Consider the following 16027-nt stretch of genomic DNA (forward strand, 5'->3'; position numbering starts at 1 on the left):
TGTAGACTGGCTCACACTGACCCGGTTCTAAGACCAAACAGCAACATAGGAAAATACTATTTGTTTTTCTTCTATTTATTTCAGGTTTTATGAATGACCTCCTGTAGTCACACGATTGATGTTGAATTACTTGCCTAGGATCTGTGTGACTGCAATCACTTATTCTATTATTGCTATTTCTCCAGTAACCTAAAAACAACAGAGCTGGTAGCGGCTGCAGCTGCAGACTCCTATTTGCATGATTTGTGTCTATTCAGATGTTAAAACAACAACAACAACCTTCAACGATGTTCAGACATGACTGTCTCTCGAGGTTGGGACACATGATTTAGATTTCACCTGGAGGTATTACAGCTTTGGTGAATATAGACAAGACAATTTCCTCTACCAATTAGATCAGGGGTGTCAAACTCATTTTCTCCGAGGGCCACATCAGCATTATGGTTGCCCTCAAAGGGCCAGTTGTAAATGTAACTAAATGTAATGTAATGTAAATAAAATGTAACTACTCCTTAACATGCTGCTAAATAACTGTATTTACTACTACATACTTAATTAAATTATAAATATTACATATGCAATTGCATAGTTCTAAAAATATATCGATACCTTACTGCTGTAAAAATATCCACCGAGGTTATGTAATCGCCGGCGTCTGTCTGTAATTTGTTCTTCAATATCTCCATTGATTATTGACCGATATTTAGGGAATTTAACACAGTCATGTAGGGTGGAGGTCTCTATCTTACCACTGAATATCATCTGGGTCGGATCCAGAATGGAGTCAGCAACAAATATTTAATTTTAACATTAAAACCCCATTTACAGATTAAAAATCAGTTACAAATACACATAAACTCTGATTCACTTTTCAGCATTTTACAAAAACAAATGTCTGCACAAAGCTCTTGCGGGCCACAAAAAATGACGTGGCGGGCCACATTGGCCCCCAGACCTTGAGTTTGACACATATGAATTAGATGGTGGTTGGTTTGCTTCATTTTTCTCACGGGATCATACAAAAAAAAAATAAAGTTTGTTGAGACTCTCTCTGTGAGTAACCCAGTAAGGAACAGGTCCAGGACTTTTAAAAATGTTCTTAAAGGTCCTATACAGGGGGTCGTCGACTTACAATCACAATTGGTTCCAAGGGATCGATCGTAAGATGATTTGGATGTAAGTCGGCCCATGTTAAATTACCGTAAGTATATTATGCTGCATCATGATTCTGTAAATGAGGAATAGAAAGAAACAATTTCCTCTCGGTAGACATCGTGGGTGAGACCGCAGAAACTATCGTACACTAGAGTCGCTCGCTCGCTTTCCCGCATGTCGTAAAAACACCTCATAGACAGACAAAAAAACAACAGACAAGTACAGTCAAATAGACAAACAGTCACCAGTCGCATTGGTTGTAAGTGGACGACCCCTGAAATGCAATATATATTATGGCTTTCCAACTAAAACACATGTATCTGGCCCATCTTAATACATAAAAAAACAGCTAGAAGGAAATGCTACAGGCGAGTTTGTCCCCACAGACCAACATACAGAATGGAGCAAAGTGCTGCAAGTCCAAGCCACACCCATTAACAGTAAGGGGCGTGTCTCGTCTGAACTCATTTACACTTTAAGGCACACAAAGATCAAACAGCTCACTGAGAGCTGAGCTATGATCCAGGTGGAGCTTCAGGTAAGCAACAACAGACATATTTTGGGGACTTCGGGGCCTTAAATAAAACTTAATAAGGCAATAATAATGGACAGTTTTCACAAATCTTTATGAACCTTGGTATAAGGGTTAGACGTGTAGATGAACTTTAAAATCGACTGTAGATAAATGAGCAGATTCTGAATTATGTTTTCTATTTTTTTGACCACAAAATCTTGAAGGAAGACAAATGGGCAAAAGTGGAATTTTAAACATGATTTTCACTTTCTTTCACATTCCTGGTCCAATTATTTTGATGGAGCAGAGGTCTATGCTGCAGGGCCATGGCAGAGATATGCACATTGCAGATCCTACTGAATGAAGCCACTTTAAACACAGCATGTGTTTGCATCTTATTGTCTGCTGCGTTCTTTGCTCATGCCTAACAGCTCTGCTGTCTCTCTACAGAGCAGATGGCCAGATTGTGAAGTTTGTGTTCAAGCAACCGTTTCTCACAGTTATTATAGTTGTAGTTAGTGCAAACCGTGCAGGTTGGCAGGACCCGCAACCATATACAGGATAATCCACATTAAAGGCAAAATGCCAACTTATATTTGATTATTTTCATACTTCTGCAAACCAGAATGGGAAAATTTGAAATAGCATTTTCTACCTATAACGCATTGCTGTCCGGAACAAAGTGGAAAACCAGTGACCATAGCTGCACGCACATTCCCAAAAAAGTATTATGCAAACATCGTGCTTCTCCATCAGGAGAGCAGAGGCCGACTCGCTTATGCCAAAAAAGACCAACTATGTTCCATGGCGAAAGATGACCATGCATGACAGCCTGAGGGGTGAAGATACATTTGTGGTGAAGCAGTTACCTTTAAATTCCTCTCTTCACAGTATGAAGACTGATGCTACTTGTAACCTAGAGTGTATCTATGAGAGCAGGCTGCAGCCACAAAGACAACAATCAGGCAGAGTAAATTTCACAGACGAAGGACCAGAACTATTATTAAAAATAAGATAAGTTGTTAAATCCGCTGTTTGAGATGATGTCACGATAGCAATGCAATGCTGATGTGTGAAAGCACATTAACTTCTTTATATTCAAGTCAGTTTTCTCACTCGTTTTATGGGCTCCTGATGATTGGCTCAATCCCCCCCCCCCCCCCCCCCCCCCCCCCACTGCTTACACATCAATGATGTTCCTGAGTGGGTTCAGCCACTGTAGCATCTACAGGCCCTCAGGCAGGAATATTAAATAACTGTTAATGCCTGAACCAAGAGCAAATACCTTTCATCACGTCTTCACCAATGTGATGACTTTCACAGACGCCTTAATCTGCTACTAAGACCTCAGCAGTCGTTCAGTGATGCTTATATCTAAAGGTTCTATGGGCTAACCTTTAGAACTATGTGTCTGGTATAGCAGCTCTTCTCAAGTTGCCCGAGGCATGTTTGGATTTCACCACAGGGTGTCTGACTGCCGTTTCACTTCAGTGCCTCCATCTGTTTGCATCTGTGTAGCCAATGCTAATAATGCCTCTGGAGGACAATACTCAAGACGACCGGCGATCAAACCACTATGACATGCTCAGTGTGAGCCACCCACAAAAAAAGACGCCTACCTCATCTATCGAGACTGATTGTAATTCATTCATTCCTACGTGAAACAAAGGCATCCTAAATCCATATTTGAGCACAGCGGTGAATGGCAGACTGTGGCTATGCTTTCCCCTCATCGCTGTGCTGGAGCTTCCCCTGTGAAACCACACAGGTGTCAGCTGCTGACTTCCCGTCACCGTTTCACATTCAAGCATTGCTCTCTCGAACTGCAGCTGAATATCTTGCTGTCACCGCGCAGATTCACACTCGTTATGATATGATGAACACCAAATGTCATGTGTGCAAACAAGCAAGACAAAACAAACAACTCAACGTCTCCGACGGTGAGTGCACTTCAGCAAAGACCGAGTTCGTCTAAGTTGTTCATGTTAATTATAATTCTTTTTAATTGCACATCTGAGAAGCTCTCGAAAGCTTGATTATTTAAATATGCAAAACACCCCAAATGTCAAAGAGCAGCTCCCCTTTGCATGGAAGGCTGTAACCATGGAAATGAAAGTGAAAAATATAAAAGGATGGAATTTCTTAAGCAGGAATTTGCACCATTTCAGTGCTTGGCTGATGCAGTAGAGTGTTTTATACAAATATATACAATATGAGATGTGTTCCGGAAACAAAATCCACCCTCAGAACGGGCCTAAGTTCACTCTTTTGATAAGGAAACAATGGAAAAATAAGAACAAAGCCCATGAATTGCAAAAGGTGCATCCTCATCTCATCTGTGGAGGAGATAGAGTAGGGAAATAAACAGGTCAGACAAGGTTACTGCTTTCCTTTGCTAAAAAATAAAATTGATTTTAACAATGGGAAACTGGTGCTTTTATTAGAAGAATAAACGTATAGCAAGTATATACATGCAACATTCAGGTTCTTCTACATAATACTGATGTTTTCCCTTTTGAATTTCCTCACCATATTAGAAATTAAACTATGAAAACAACATTACAACTATAAAAGCAATCAGAGTGCGCGAACCTCCGCCTAGCAGCTCATTCCCCTCCGAGTTGGATTTACACCGTCCACATCTGGTTCATCATCAAAAAGGTTCTAAATTCTTCTTGGTATTTGATTCATACACCAAACATGGAAAGTAAAATTGAATTGGACTTGATGTGTATTTTTTAATATTTTGGTGATGATCCAGATCACCATGTGGATGTGTAGATCCAATTACGAGTGGAATGAGCTGCTCTCAGAGTGCTTTTCTTTTTGTTTTTTGGAATCCAGACGGGTATCTGGATCACTCTCAAAATTTAATGGGCTCTAAGTTAGACCAATACCCATCTTCAGATCCGTTTTCATCAAGATCCACACAGACGTTTTTTTTGTAACCCTGCTATTAGTCAGACAAACACCGTCGAAAACATAACCTCCTTGGCAGAGGTAATTATACAATAACACAAGAACTGAAAGAGTTACAGGATCAACACATGCATGAAAATTTAATCAGGAATAATTAACTCAACTAATGATTAATTGGGTCTGAACCTAAATAAATTCAGACTAATCAACAATCTAGATCTTCGTATGTTGCAGTCTTTCAGTGTTAATTTTCTACTGTAGGAACAAACATGAACCTAATTCAGTTCGTGTTGTTCCTGTGATAGACGATGCACTGCATTGTTCATGGTTGGCTTACATCAAAACAATATCACATAATATAACCTTAGAATGCAGGAAAAGAAAGACAATACAGTAGTCACAGAAAAATCAGCAGGATTTTTATCCTGTCATTTTCTTTTCCAGCACAGAGCAGCACTTCAGATGTAACAGTTATTCCAGCATTATTCCATTTGTTCAAGAGCATTTAGGAAACGAATTTCTTACAAAAACACAAAACATTTTAGTTCTCAATTTAAGTCGGAAAAACTATCTGATACCATCACGAATCAACAGGTAACAAAAAATGTACAAATCAATAAAGTAGATCTGATATACAGAATAAAACAGTGAAATGAGATATTTCAAGAGTGCACATACTGCAGGAAGTCCAGCATACCAGTAAAATACATGCAGTCGTACATTTTTACAGCATATTTGATCTTTGTTCAATTACAGTTTATCTGTACCGGTAGTTACGGTACTAGTTAGGATCTGAAGTTCATCTAGAGCGTTTTAGTTACACATCACATCCGTATTCACAAGTCTCTGACAAATGTGCATTGCCTAGAATCAACGTCACAATGACCATACACACTATATAAAAAATAATCATGAAAATGAAATGCATCCCTGCATGGCAAGACTAGGAAGTTATATCACTTTGAAGAAATGTATCTCAACATATAAAACTATACAAGTATAAACAGTTTTCCAATGTCAGTCAAGTACTGTCGGTGTTATTTAAATGTTTCTAAAATGGCATTGCAAAATTAGCATTACCTCCATTCTAGCTCTTCTTTATGTACCTGAACGTTAAGACAGTGTGTGTGTGTGAAACAAACACAAACATGATTCAAGTAAATCTAAAAACTACGGTTTGCCTTCACCCACAAAAGTACACTGGACTGGTGAGGAGCGTCGGTGTTCGTTCATGATGCAAAGTCTAATGCTGATGTGAGTTGACGGAGAGATACAAAAACAAATACCTTGTATGTGTTCAGATGCTTCACACACATCCACAGCTACACAACTAATCATTCAAACAATCAACACACCATCTAAAGGGGAACCCAGGACGGGAGTCACCGTCAGAAACCGGGGGAACGTTCCTGAGTTCGTGTTGAACAGTGAAACTTGAAGAACCTTCCTCAAAGCTTACGTGATGTACGGGACGGACAATCCAAAGACATAAAGCCTTTGACCACAGAGGCATTGAAATGTAGCAACACACAACTTTATCCTATCAGAGCTCATTGAACAAACATGAGTGGTTCTCTCTGTGTTAGTGTGTCATCATTTCTACACATATTATTCAAGTTTTTTAAGTACAATAATACATAGAAATGTATTTCTTAAAGGGTCAGCCATTACCAATGTTCAGTGTCATTATTATTATAAATTCAAATAATTCTGAATTAACTGACCGTTCGAATTAAGATCTTAGCTTACCATTACTACAAGCAGCACTACTGGTTTCATTATTAATATGTTTTTAATCATTAATTAGTGCTAGGACACACGTGACCAAAGGTTTAGTGAGATCATTGTTGCAGTCATGATCACGCTCTAAAACTCCAGCTCCTCTGAAAGGGCTGGAGGGGTTTCTTGAAACTGAAGAACATGAGAGAAGGTTTGAGTCGTTGAGTTTTCTCAGGTTTGACAGCAGCTTTACTTTCCTCAGTGGGGAAACGTTTGTGATAGACTTCTGGGTACGACCTCTGGAACTGAAAGAAGGGAAAGCAAAAGGATGTAGACATGAGCCACTGTCTCCCTGACCGACTATATTGATGCTTCTCATTAGAATGCGTCGCACCTGTTTAAGTCTTTTCCTCTTGTCTTTAGCGGGGAGCTCTTTGTCTGCGATCAGACCTTCCAGCAGCTCATTCAGGGGGATCTGGGTTCCAATCACCTTCTGCTCCTCACATTCCACCCTGTAGATCTGTTTGCAAACAACTGGAGATGCACTGAAGTCTGCATCTGATCCTGCATATTTGATCTGACAGAAGACACAAAGGACATGCTGGTTTAACGCATATAATATCTGACCTGACAATTAAACAATGAATGGATTAGACAATTAAAAATAGGAAAACCAACATTGATTTATTGTTTGTGGTTGGGAACTGTAACTATGGGTAAAACAACAATGTGTGTGTGTTGACAAGGTTTGGTTTAGGCTCAGTGTCAGATGAGAGAGAGTGTGTACAAAGTGTTCATTGTGTGTTTGTGTTGCAGTCATGTGCCGTGCCTAAAGAGAGAGCTGAGGAAAACGGCTACAAGCTGGAAAACCTGCGTGCACCGAATGAGCAGAAAAGACACATGGATGTCAAAATCAAGTTTCGTGTCAAATCCAAATCAATCATGGTCATCGGAGTGAGAGAACCCACTGTTGTAGCAGTGCCCCCCCCCCCCCCCCCAGACGGATGGACACACAGGCGGACATTCTGATCCACTGTTATCTTTATATAAAAATAGAGTGTAGGACATTATCATGTACAAACAATGTCCCTTACTTATGTGTCTTACTGCCAAAGTCACAGTGTCTGATCACAGTACAGCAGAATTCTACAGGTGCCTGAAGGGTTTTGTTTTAAAAGTTAGAAATATAATCCATCTCTCAGGGGCATTAGGTTGTCAAGGAGGGTTACTGTTTTAAAATCATGTTTTCAGACCCCCTCACAGCGAGGGATGTGGAAGCTTTCATGTCTGCTGATAAGACTGAACAATGAAATCAATCAGGTCTGCGTCTCCAGGACAAACAACGTAGATCAGAGATTGTCAGCAGAGATTTATGTTGGGTAGCAGAAAGTGTATTCTATGATAACAAAGTCCCTGTCAAACAGTGTGTGAGTTTAACACACTTGCAGGAATATTCATGCAGAATAAAAATAAAGTTATTCAAATATGGCAGCGAAGCTTATCGTAATGAAAAAGCTTGTGGTAGACATAAAGACACTCCGAGTCCGCTGTCTGTGTCCACTGTTGTCATCTTAAATGCGCAGTTTTTCACTTCTGCAGCCTTTACAGCTCGTTGTACAACTCCCTACAGCTTTAATTCAAGATTCAAGAAGCTTATTATATCATATACACAGAAACCTGAGCAATGAAAATCTTCCTTTGTGAGTTCCCTATGCAAACTATTTACACTGCAAACAAAGATAGTAATTTAATATTGCACCAAAATAAGTAAACAATGACGGAACTAAATTGTACCTGGATTAAATATTAACGTTGTGCAAGTGTGCATGGATGTGTACATCAGTGAGAGTCAGTGGTTCAGGAGCCTGATGCGTGAGGATGAAAACTCTTCCTGAGTCTGGTTGTTTTTGTCCTCCTGCTCCTGTAGCGCCTCCATGACGGCAGGGCCGTGAGCAATGTGTGTTGTGGGTGTGTCCTTGATGATATTGTGTGCCCTCTTTGTGACCCGGGTGTATTTCTGTTGTTTCCCATCAGGCAGATGTGACATGGAGGCATTCACTCCACACACAGTCTGCGCAGATTAATTATTATCCGCTGAGCTGGAGTTGATTGCATTTTGTTGCTGAAAGGTTACACTGAATAAAGAAGCTGACCCTGAAGCAGAAAGTACTAAAAGTGCAAGGGGATAAAATCTCTGGACTGGATGAGACGCCAGCTCATCGCAGGGCCATGTGAAAAACAAGCACACACACACACACACACACACACACACTTACGGACAATTTGGTGTGACCAATTCACCTAAGCTGCATGTTTTTGGTGGTGGGAGGAAGCAGGAGAATCTGGAGAGAACCCAAGCAGACACGGGGAGAACATGCAAACTCTGCACAGAACGGAATCGAATCTGGAACCTTCTTGCTGTTAGGCAACAGCGCCACCCACTGCCCTCAACAAAAACACATTAACATTGACGTTTTAACTAATTTCGTGTAATTGCTGTCACCAGCTAGAGCTTCTCATATAATAGTGCTCTGTCCTTGTTCCTGGCTTCAATCACACATCTCTTTTTTTAAATGGGGCAAATACCAAGAGCTAACTTTGCCAGATGTGACTTCAACTAATCTGCAGGCTCTGAGAGCCTCAAACTACTGCAATGACTGATTCCCACTGAAATAATAAAGCTTGCATCATCTTGATTTTCTTGTGGATCTATTTGAAACTACCACATTTTTGCAATTTGTGCTGGGCAGGAGGCAGCAGATGTGGCAGATAATGGGTCCATGGGAGTGTGAGGCACAAAGAAGCGCCTGCACAAACCTGGTAAGAGACCCTCTCCAAGCTCACCAGTTCATACCTCTATGATTTACAACAGAAAACGTGCTACCTGAACTCTTTTTAGGTGGGATAGGTGTTCATCAACCTGACGGCGCAGCTTGGAAGGAACTTGGAGGATGGTGTTGTGGTGCTCCATCATGAAGGTCACGAGTTTGGTGGCAAGCAGCTCATCCAATTCCATCTCATCCACTGATCCCAGGACACAGTGGGAGAACATCTGCACCATCTGGACAGAGGCCATGACGACATTAATTAGAACTATAGTCTATACAGCACATGTGTGTAGGCGAGATGATGAACATCAGAAAATGTAAAAGCAAGTATCTGTAATGCACAAATATCATGAACAACCCATAGAATAAATGTGCTGCCCATCTTTCAGTTACTTTACTGGACAGCAATTTCTGTTAATGTACTTTAACGAAGGCTCTGTGTGTGTCCCTGCAATAATAGTTAGTGTATATTCTTCTACCCATTCATGAGTTTGTGCTTAATGTGAGGTGTTTATCTATAATATGTCAAATGTGTTGAGACTGGATCAGAGGCACATTAAACTACTTGTAGACAGAAGAACACAAACATAAAATGACACAAAGGACACTACAAGCCATCCATCTAATATGTAGGCGGGCTACAATTTCCCCTCCAACATGATCGCTGTTAACTGGTATTGGCCTCTGATCATAGGGCACAAGTTAATTAAACAAATCAAAGACATTAATTCTCTTCAGTGCAGTAAAGATCATCACACCGTCAAATTGGGGTTTTTTCTTTCTGGAGAAAACCGCTTATATTTAAAGACAACCCTTTTTTCAGAACTTTTTTGGGAGTTCTATCTCCCAAAACAGGGCTTTATCTAATCAGAAGAGAAATGCAGCAGAAACCATAGGCGCTGCTAGCCGAGGCGGAATTAGCCTCAATAAATAACATGAAGCAGCCAGGGCATGGTGTACCAAGTAAAATATTTTGATGTCAAATTCACATAGTAATGTTTGCAATGCTATTTACATATCATTACTCTAGTACTACCATTACTACAGTGCTACTCAATTAATTTTGAGTGAGGATGTGGAGGAGGAAGAGTCTCCATTAGACAAAGAGTCAGTGGTTAAATGAAACCGGTACTTCCAAATTCAGTGTTCTATATCTGTATATAATTAATTGCCAATAGAGAAAGCAGCAATTATATTTAAATTTACAATATCGTTTGTCTTTATATACTTTTGTGCAGCTCATTGTGTGGCTGTCAGTGGGTGGGAAGGACAGAGAACAGATGAGTGAAGTAGAAATGTGGAAACATCCCAAAAATAGTAAATTAATAGGCGGTGAAAATACCACAAAATAAATTAATGTGGGCAACTTTCCATCCCTGTAAATGTTACCCTGCAATCCTTTCATTTTTTATAGGCAAGATTTTCTGTAACAATATTTTCAACCAGCTTCTCTCTGCCCTGAGGCAAACATCTGTTTTTGTCGCCCTCCAAAAAGAATATAAAAACAGATAACAAAACATATCAAACAAAATGCAATTCTTTCCAGTTTTGTCATCTGTTAGGGAAGTGTACCAGTGTGCGGGTTGAAATGGAGTCATTGAGAGCAGGAAGGTGCGGGTTCTGGCAGACGCGGGCCATCAGACGCAGTAAAAGCTGGAGGCGTCTCCGGTTGGGCGGCGGCAGTAACAGACAACTGACTTGAAGCGCCTCGGTGGCTACCTCCTGCTCCTGCAGCAAACCTGCAGAGATGGGAAGAGAAAGCCGTCCTGCTCCTCAGGGAACACATACCACACCAATCTAAATGAACGGCAGCAGCTGTTTATCTGTAGCAGCGCAGGCGCAGTGGATCCATATGGCGAAGCACTCACTGAGGATGTTGACAAAGACCTCATATAGCTGGAAAGTCAGCAGGGGCTCCTTGAGTTTCTGAAAGTAATCTCCTACTGTCCTCAGAACATCCCTCTCGAAGCCCGGGTACACTGCCTGTTTGCTTTCATTGCCATTAGGCCCTGAGAAACAATGTATAAGACACATACGAATAACTCTGGTTAATTGTGGAGAAAAGCACCTTTAGCCCAACCTGGCACGTTTATGATTTATGTATATGCATGCACACACACACACACACACACTGTTTTCACGATGCTAAACAAAGTGAATTATTAACTGCCTGAGAAATGTGGCACCCACTCACAACATTATCATTAGAGAAATATGGTATATATATCTGCAGTTGGCAGTTGGAATCGTTTCATTAATGTCCGTCGGGCACTCGACTACTCGTACACATTGCAGCCCAAAAACAGAGTAACCAAAACCATAAGATGTGAACTTACAATTGGCGAGGCATTTCATAGCCGACACCACCCAATGCGGCATGTCCTCTGGAGATACAAAAGCAGACACTGTGGCTGAGTCATTATGTTCTTTCCAGCTGCAGCCAAACAATTTTCCTTCTTCTAATTGTGAGTCGCAGCACACCTGCTTTATGCTCCAAGATGACGACGCCCGTCTTATTGACGCTGAACACATTGTGAACAATGTGTTTGCCGTTCACGTGGGTTGGATTTAAGACTCCGTCCAGTGAAGCCAGGCCCAGGACTCTCTGCAAACTGAAACAACAGAGTAGGCATCAAACTATCAGTGGTTCTCCATGTGGGGGCGGCAGGGAGGGTGTGCCAAAAGATGGATTGTTGTTTTCACAACATTTCACCACATACAGAACATTATGTAAATTTCATGTTACATTTATTGCACATTAAAAAACACAGTTAATATCCAAAGCCACAGTGTTAAGAACCGTGTTACACCACAGTACATGATGTGACTACTCATAACTACCCGTTGCCATAGCGACACAAGTTTTCCATCGCAGGGCTTTCAATGATTAGGAAAAATAGCAACTGTCAGAGCAGTAATGGAATGGTAAGAGTTTGCCGGGACTAAAATGTTAGAGATGAAAACAAGAATGGAATCCATCTGTCAGGGAAGTCAGACCCAATCAGCCCACATCATGCTGGATACATTCTTTTGTTTTGGCTCATTGTCCTCGTGTACTATAATTTAGAGCTTGTTACTCAACCATGGTTTCTGCAGTGTGACTACTGCCTTCATGAAGCCTATGTGATGTAATAAAACAACCTGGTACATGTAAATATAGCTATATTGGGAGTCTGTGTATTGATGCAGTGGTCAGGGGAGGACCCACCAGAATTATTGATCTAGAGGATTCCTCACAACAATAAAGGTGTTTGGTAAGATATACAAAGGGGATACATACTGTGTAACTGTCATTGATTTCCAGATGTGGTCCACTTGCTTTGCTGTTATTTCCTTCCTCCGTATAAGTTTGCATTCATGCACATCACCAATAGCAACACTGTGCCTTTTATTCCACAGATCTGAGGTCTGTTCAAAGGAATGGAGACATGAGCAAACAACACATTAAAAAGGTTGAATCCAAAGAAACAAATAAAGCATTTAAATAAGCAATCCATCAGCAAAACCTTATCATGACAAAAACAAAGAGATTTGTTTTCGGCAGTGGCTGACGGAGTACAAAAGATGTGTTCAAGCTGTTTTTCGAGTGCAGTCACAGAGATAAGGATCATCAGGTTTCCCACATTTCCAAATAAAGCTTTGTTTCAAGTCAATGTCTGTGTGAATGGAGTGACAACAAAACCCATCAGGCCATGAGGAGCAGGGAAAATACCAGTACACAAAGTGGGACGCCATCTTTTCTGATGAAAAGAACATTTACTGTCATGGCTGCCTGATTGTTGCAGGATAACTTGATTTACGACACCTATTGAAGTTGTATTTTTCTTCCAGGAGTGACCTGAGTAACCTTCTGCTTTGAATCTATGAAAGATTTTTAAACACAAATCTTCTTTACCTCTGGGTAAAGCCCCGCCGACCTTAACACAGCTCATGAAACATATTTCTCAGATGACTGATTTCCTGTGTGGCTGTTGCTCTGTTATTTATCCTCCCTCCCAATGTGCTTACATGTCAGCATGAGCCAGATATCTCTCATTTACCATCATTTCCTCATCTTCTGGCCTCGCCAGGTTTGTCAGCACACCACCTGCTGATGATTGGCCAGAACATGGAGCTGCTCTATGTTTGTTTCACATTGACAAACACTGGCAGTCTACAAACAATGATTCTTTTCCACTAATAAGCAACAGAATATCAAATGGCCCGATAAGGAAATACTCATTATCTCAGTGTTTGGTATGGTAGCTGTAATCTAAATGAATGTATAAGACGGTGAGCTCTCTACAGCCGTTGTTCTTCCAGGTAACAATAATGAGATTTTAGAAAACAACAACATCAGCAGTCTGGAGGAAACTGAAAGCCATTCTGTGTGTGTTAGCAGGGTTATTATGCTGCATTTCATTACACCTGAACTTCCTAAACTGTGTTTTGTATAAACTCGAGTGCAGCGGGAACCCGCAGCAATGACTCAAACGGAAAAAGACAATGAGCCGTCTTAAAATGGTTCCATCATGTCAGTTGGTTTCTATTCACTGTGCGTACAACTACATATCTTCAAGCATGAGTCCCAGGAAGCTACAGCGCAGCAGAGGCTGGCTTCGTTCTCACCATGGCAGCTGACTTTAGAGGAGCAATGTTCTCGGGCTGAGGCAATTCTTCATAGTCATCCCAGCGAATGAGTCTGGGCAGGTCGCTCCCATCTCTCAGGAGAGGCCTTGTTGGAAAAGACTTCAGCGGCGACAGCATAGGGAACCTGGGGTGGAAGACAGCAGCAGTGATCTCAGCCAAAATGGGAAAGGGAAAACTGTCGAGACACAGCAAACTTCCTGCTTTTCATTCCAACACAACTGACAGGAAAGATAGACTTAAATGCTACCTGTAGAGATGACCATTGTCTTCAAAATCCTCCGTCCCATGGCGTCCTTTAATGTCTTCAATGACATGGGCCTTGAGGAACTTCCTGAGCAGCTGCAGAGTCTGGTAGCGCGTCACCTCGGGCCCAAAGTTGTCGTTGTGCATCAGCAGCTCATGCAGATAATCTACCGCTTCAGATCCCGTGAAACTCAGGTCATAGTAACGGAAGTGCATCCAGTGTCTTCTCAGAGGCATGCCTCCACGGAAGAGTTTAATGGTTTCATTCCACTGCAGTTAAAAGATTAGCATAAATTAAGTTAGGAAAGACAGTTCGAGTATAAATACAGCCCACTGCACATATTTATGCATGCAAAAAGTGCGTTGATTCAATGTTGTGGAGGATGAGAAGATATTTCACAAGGAATGATGCAAAGAAAATATTACAAAGAGAATGACAGATAAAAGTATAGAGAAAGTCCATCACAATACTAGATTACTTTTATTATAACGCCACAACAAAAATGAGATTACTGGGTACTCAAAATACAACAATTATAAATAACAACCTGCACACCCAGAACTGCATTTAGCAGCACATTTTTAAAAGTGTTGATACTTGTGTTGTGTTGAAAATATGGTGGAGAATCCCGTTTTGCTTCAGTACATGGTTTTGAAATCAACAGGAACTCAAATACGCAGCAATCTCGAATGAATACACGATGCGTGTTTTTCTTTTCACAGCCCGTCCTGAACTGAAAACATTCTCTATAGTAACAAGAAGGACGATTGGTATTGTGATGAATAAAAAAAGCAGAGTGGGAGTGAAAGGCAACACAAGGTCATTACAACCCAGAGTATCAAACTATATGAGTACTGGAGACCTGATGTTTAATTAAAGGGGTGTGAGTCTCCAATCAAATATACAAATACAGAAAAGGTTAGAACATGATAAGCTTTGTGGAATGTGAGGCCATAATAGCGTCTACACTGTTGTGTAGCAGAAACTTCGTACAGGAGAAATAATGATGCCGAGATGTCATGAATGAAGCACATAAAAGCCAGGGAAACAATCACGCAACAGGTTTCTCAGGAAAGCATCGTGAAAAGCTCGTCTTTACCTTGTTAAGACCAGCATGTTTTCACACAAAGGATATTTGACATATTGCAGCAGGAAAGTTAACAGTAAATGTACAATTAACGATGGCTGAATTTCATTCAGATGCCTCCTTTTCCATTTCATTCTCATACTAGCCTGACAGAGAGCATTACGGCAAATGTAACAGAGCCATCAGGGTCCTTTCCAGCAACAGCAGGAGTTTATTTTAACCACTGTAAGTAAAACATATCCACTGTGAAAACTAAAATAAATGAATAAATAAGCATAGTTTAATGGTATTAGAACGCTTGAACTAAAGGAGGAAGTAAAACACTTGAACGTGTTCGCTAACTGTTTATATCATTAATCATCATTAAACTCAACACAATGACTTCTATTCCGGTGTGAATATCACACATAGCTGCGTTATAACGCACATTTTACTCAGCTTTACAAACATAACCAGCAGATTACTAACCAGTTTGGTCGCCCTGTATGGACCCGGTCCGATGACGTCACCCTCCATTCTGGTTCTGAACACCGCGTCACGCGTATGAAACCATGGACGAACAAAAGTTTGAAACGCTTTTCAACTATTTAAACTGTGGATGAAAACAAGTCGTTTCAGGAATGCGCTGCTGCCAACTTTGAATCTCCTGCGTCATACAATTTGGACGATGTGATTGGACGGCGAGCTGGCCACGTGATCATTACGCACCGTCGGCATTCGAGGCGTAGTGACGTGTGAGTTTGGAACGCTCCTTTATTACGCATGCAACAACATAATAATTAAAATGAAGAAAAACACGTTACATCTAAGGAACTATTTAAATAATATAAAATAAAAATTATGTACCATTTATATGCAATTAAAAAAATATTACTATTAAACTAGAATGATACTCAGGAATTGCACCTTCGTCAGGACCACATTAGTTCAAC

General features: G+C 40.8%; 1 protein-coding gene across 1 annotated transcript; it reads right to left on the reverse strand.

Moving 5' to 3' along the window:
* Positions 1 to 6447: 6447 nt before the first annotated feature.
* depdc1b (DEP domain containing 1B) lies at positions 6448 to 15611 on the reverse strand. The gene is made up of 11 exons (XM_068760502.1): positions 15564 to 15611; positions 14012 to 14277; positions 13744 to 13888; positions 12416 to 12543; positions 11617 to 11747; positions 11472 to 11519; positions 11004 to 11144; positions 10708 to 10874; positions 9192 to 9368; positions 6702 to 6884; positions 6448 to 6612 (listed from the first exon to the last, which is right to left on the reverse strand). Exons 1-11 carry the CDS (start codon positions 15609 to 15611, stop codon positions 6448 to 6450), a joined length of 1599 nt encoding a protein of 532 aa, XP_068616603.1.
* Positions 15612 to 16027: the final 416 nt, after the last annotated feature.

This window comes from Brachionichthys hirsutus, chromosome 3 (assembly GCF_040956055.1).
Source record: "Brachionichthys hirsutus isolate HB-005 chromosome 3, CSIRO-AGI_Bhir_v1, whole genome shotgun sequence".
Classification (NCBI taxonomy): domain Eukaryota; kingdom Metazoa; phylum Chordata; class Actinopteri; order Lophiiformes; family Brachionichthyidae; genus Brachionichthys; species Brachionichthys hirsutus.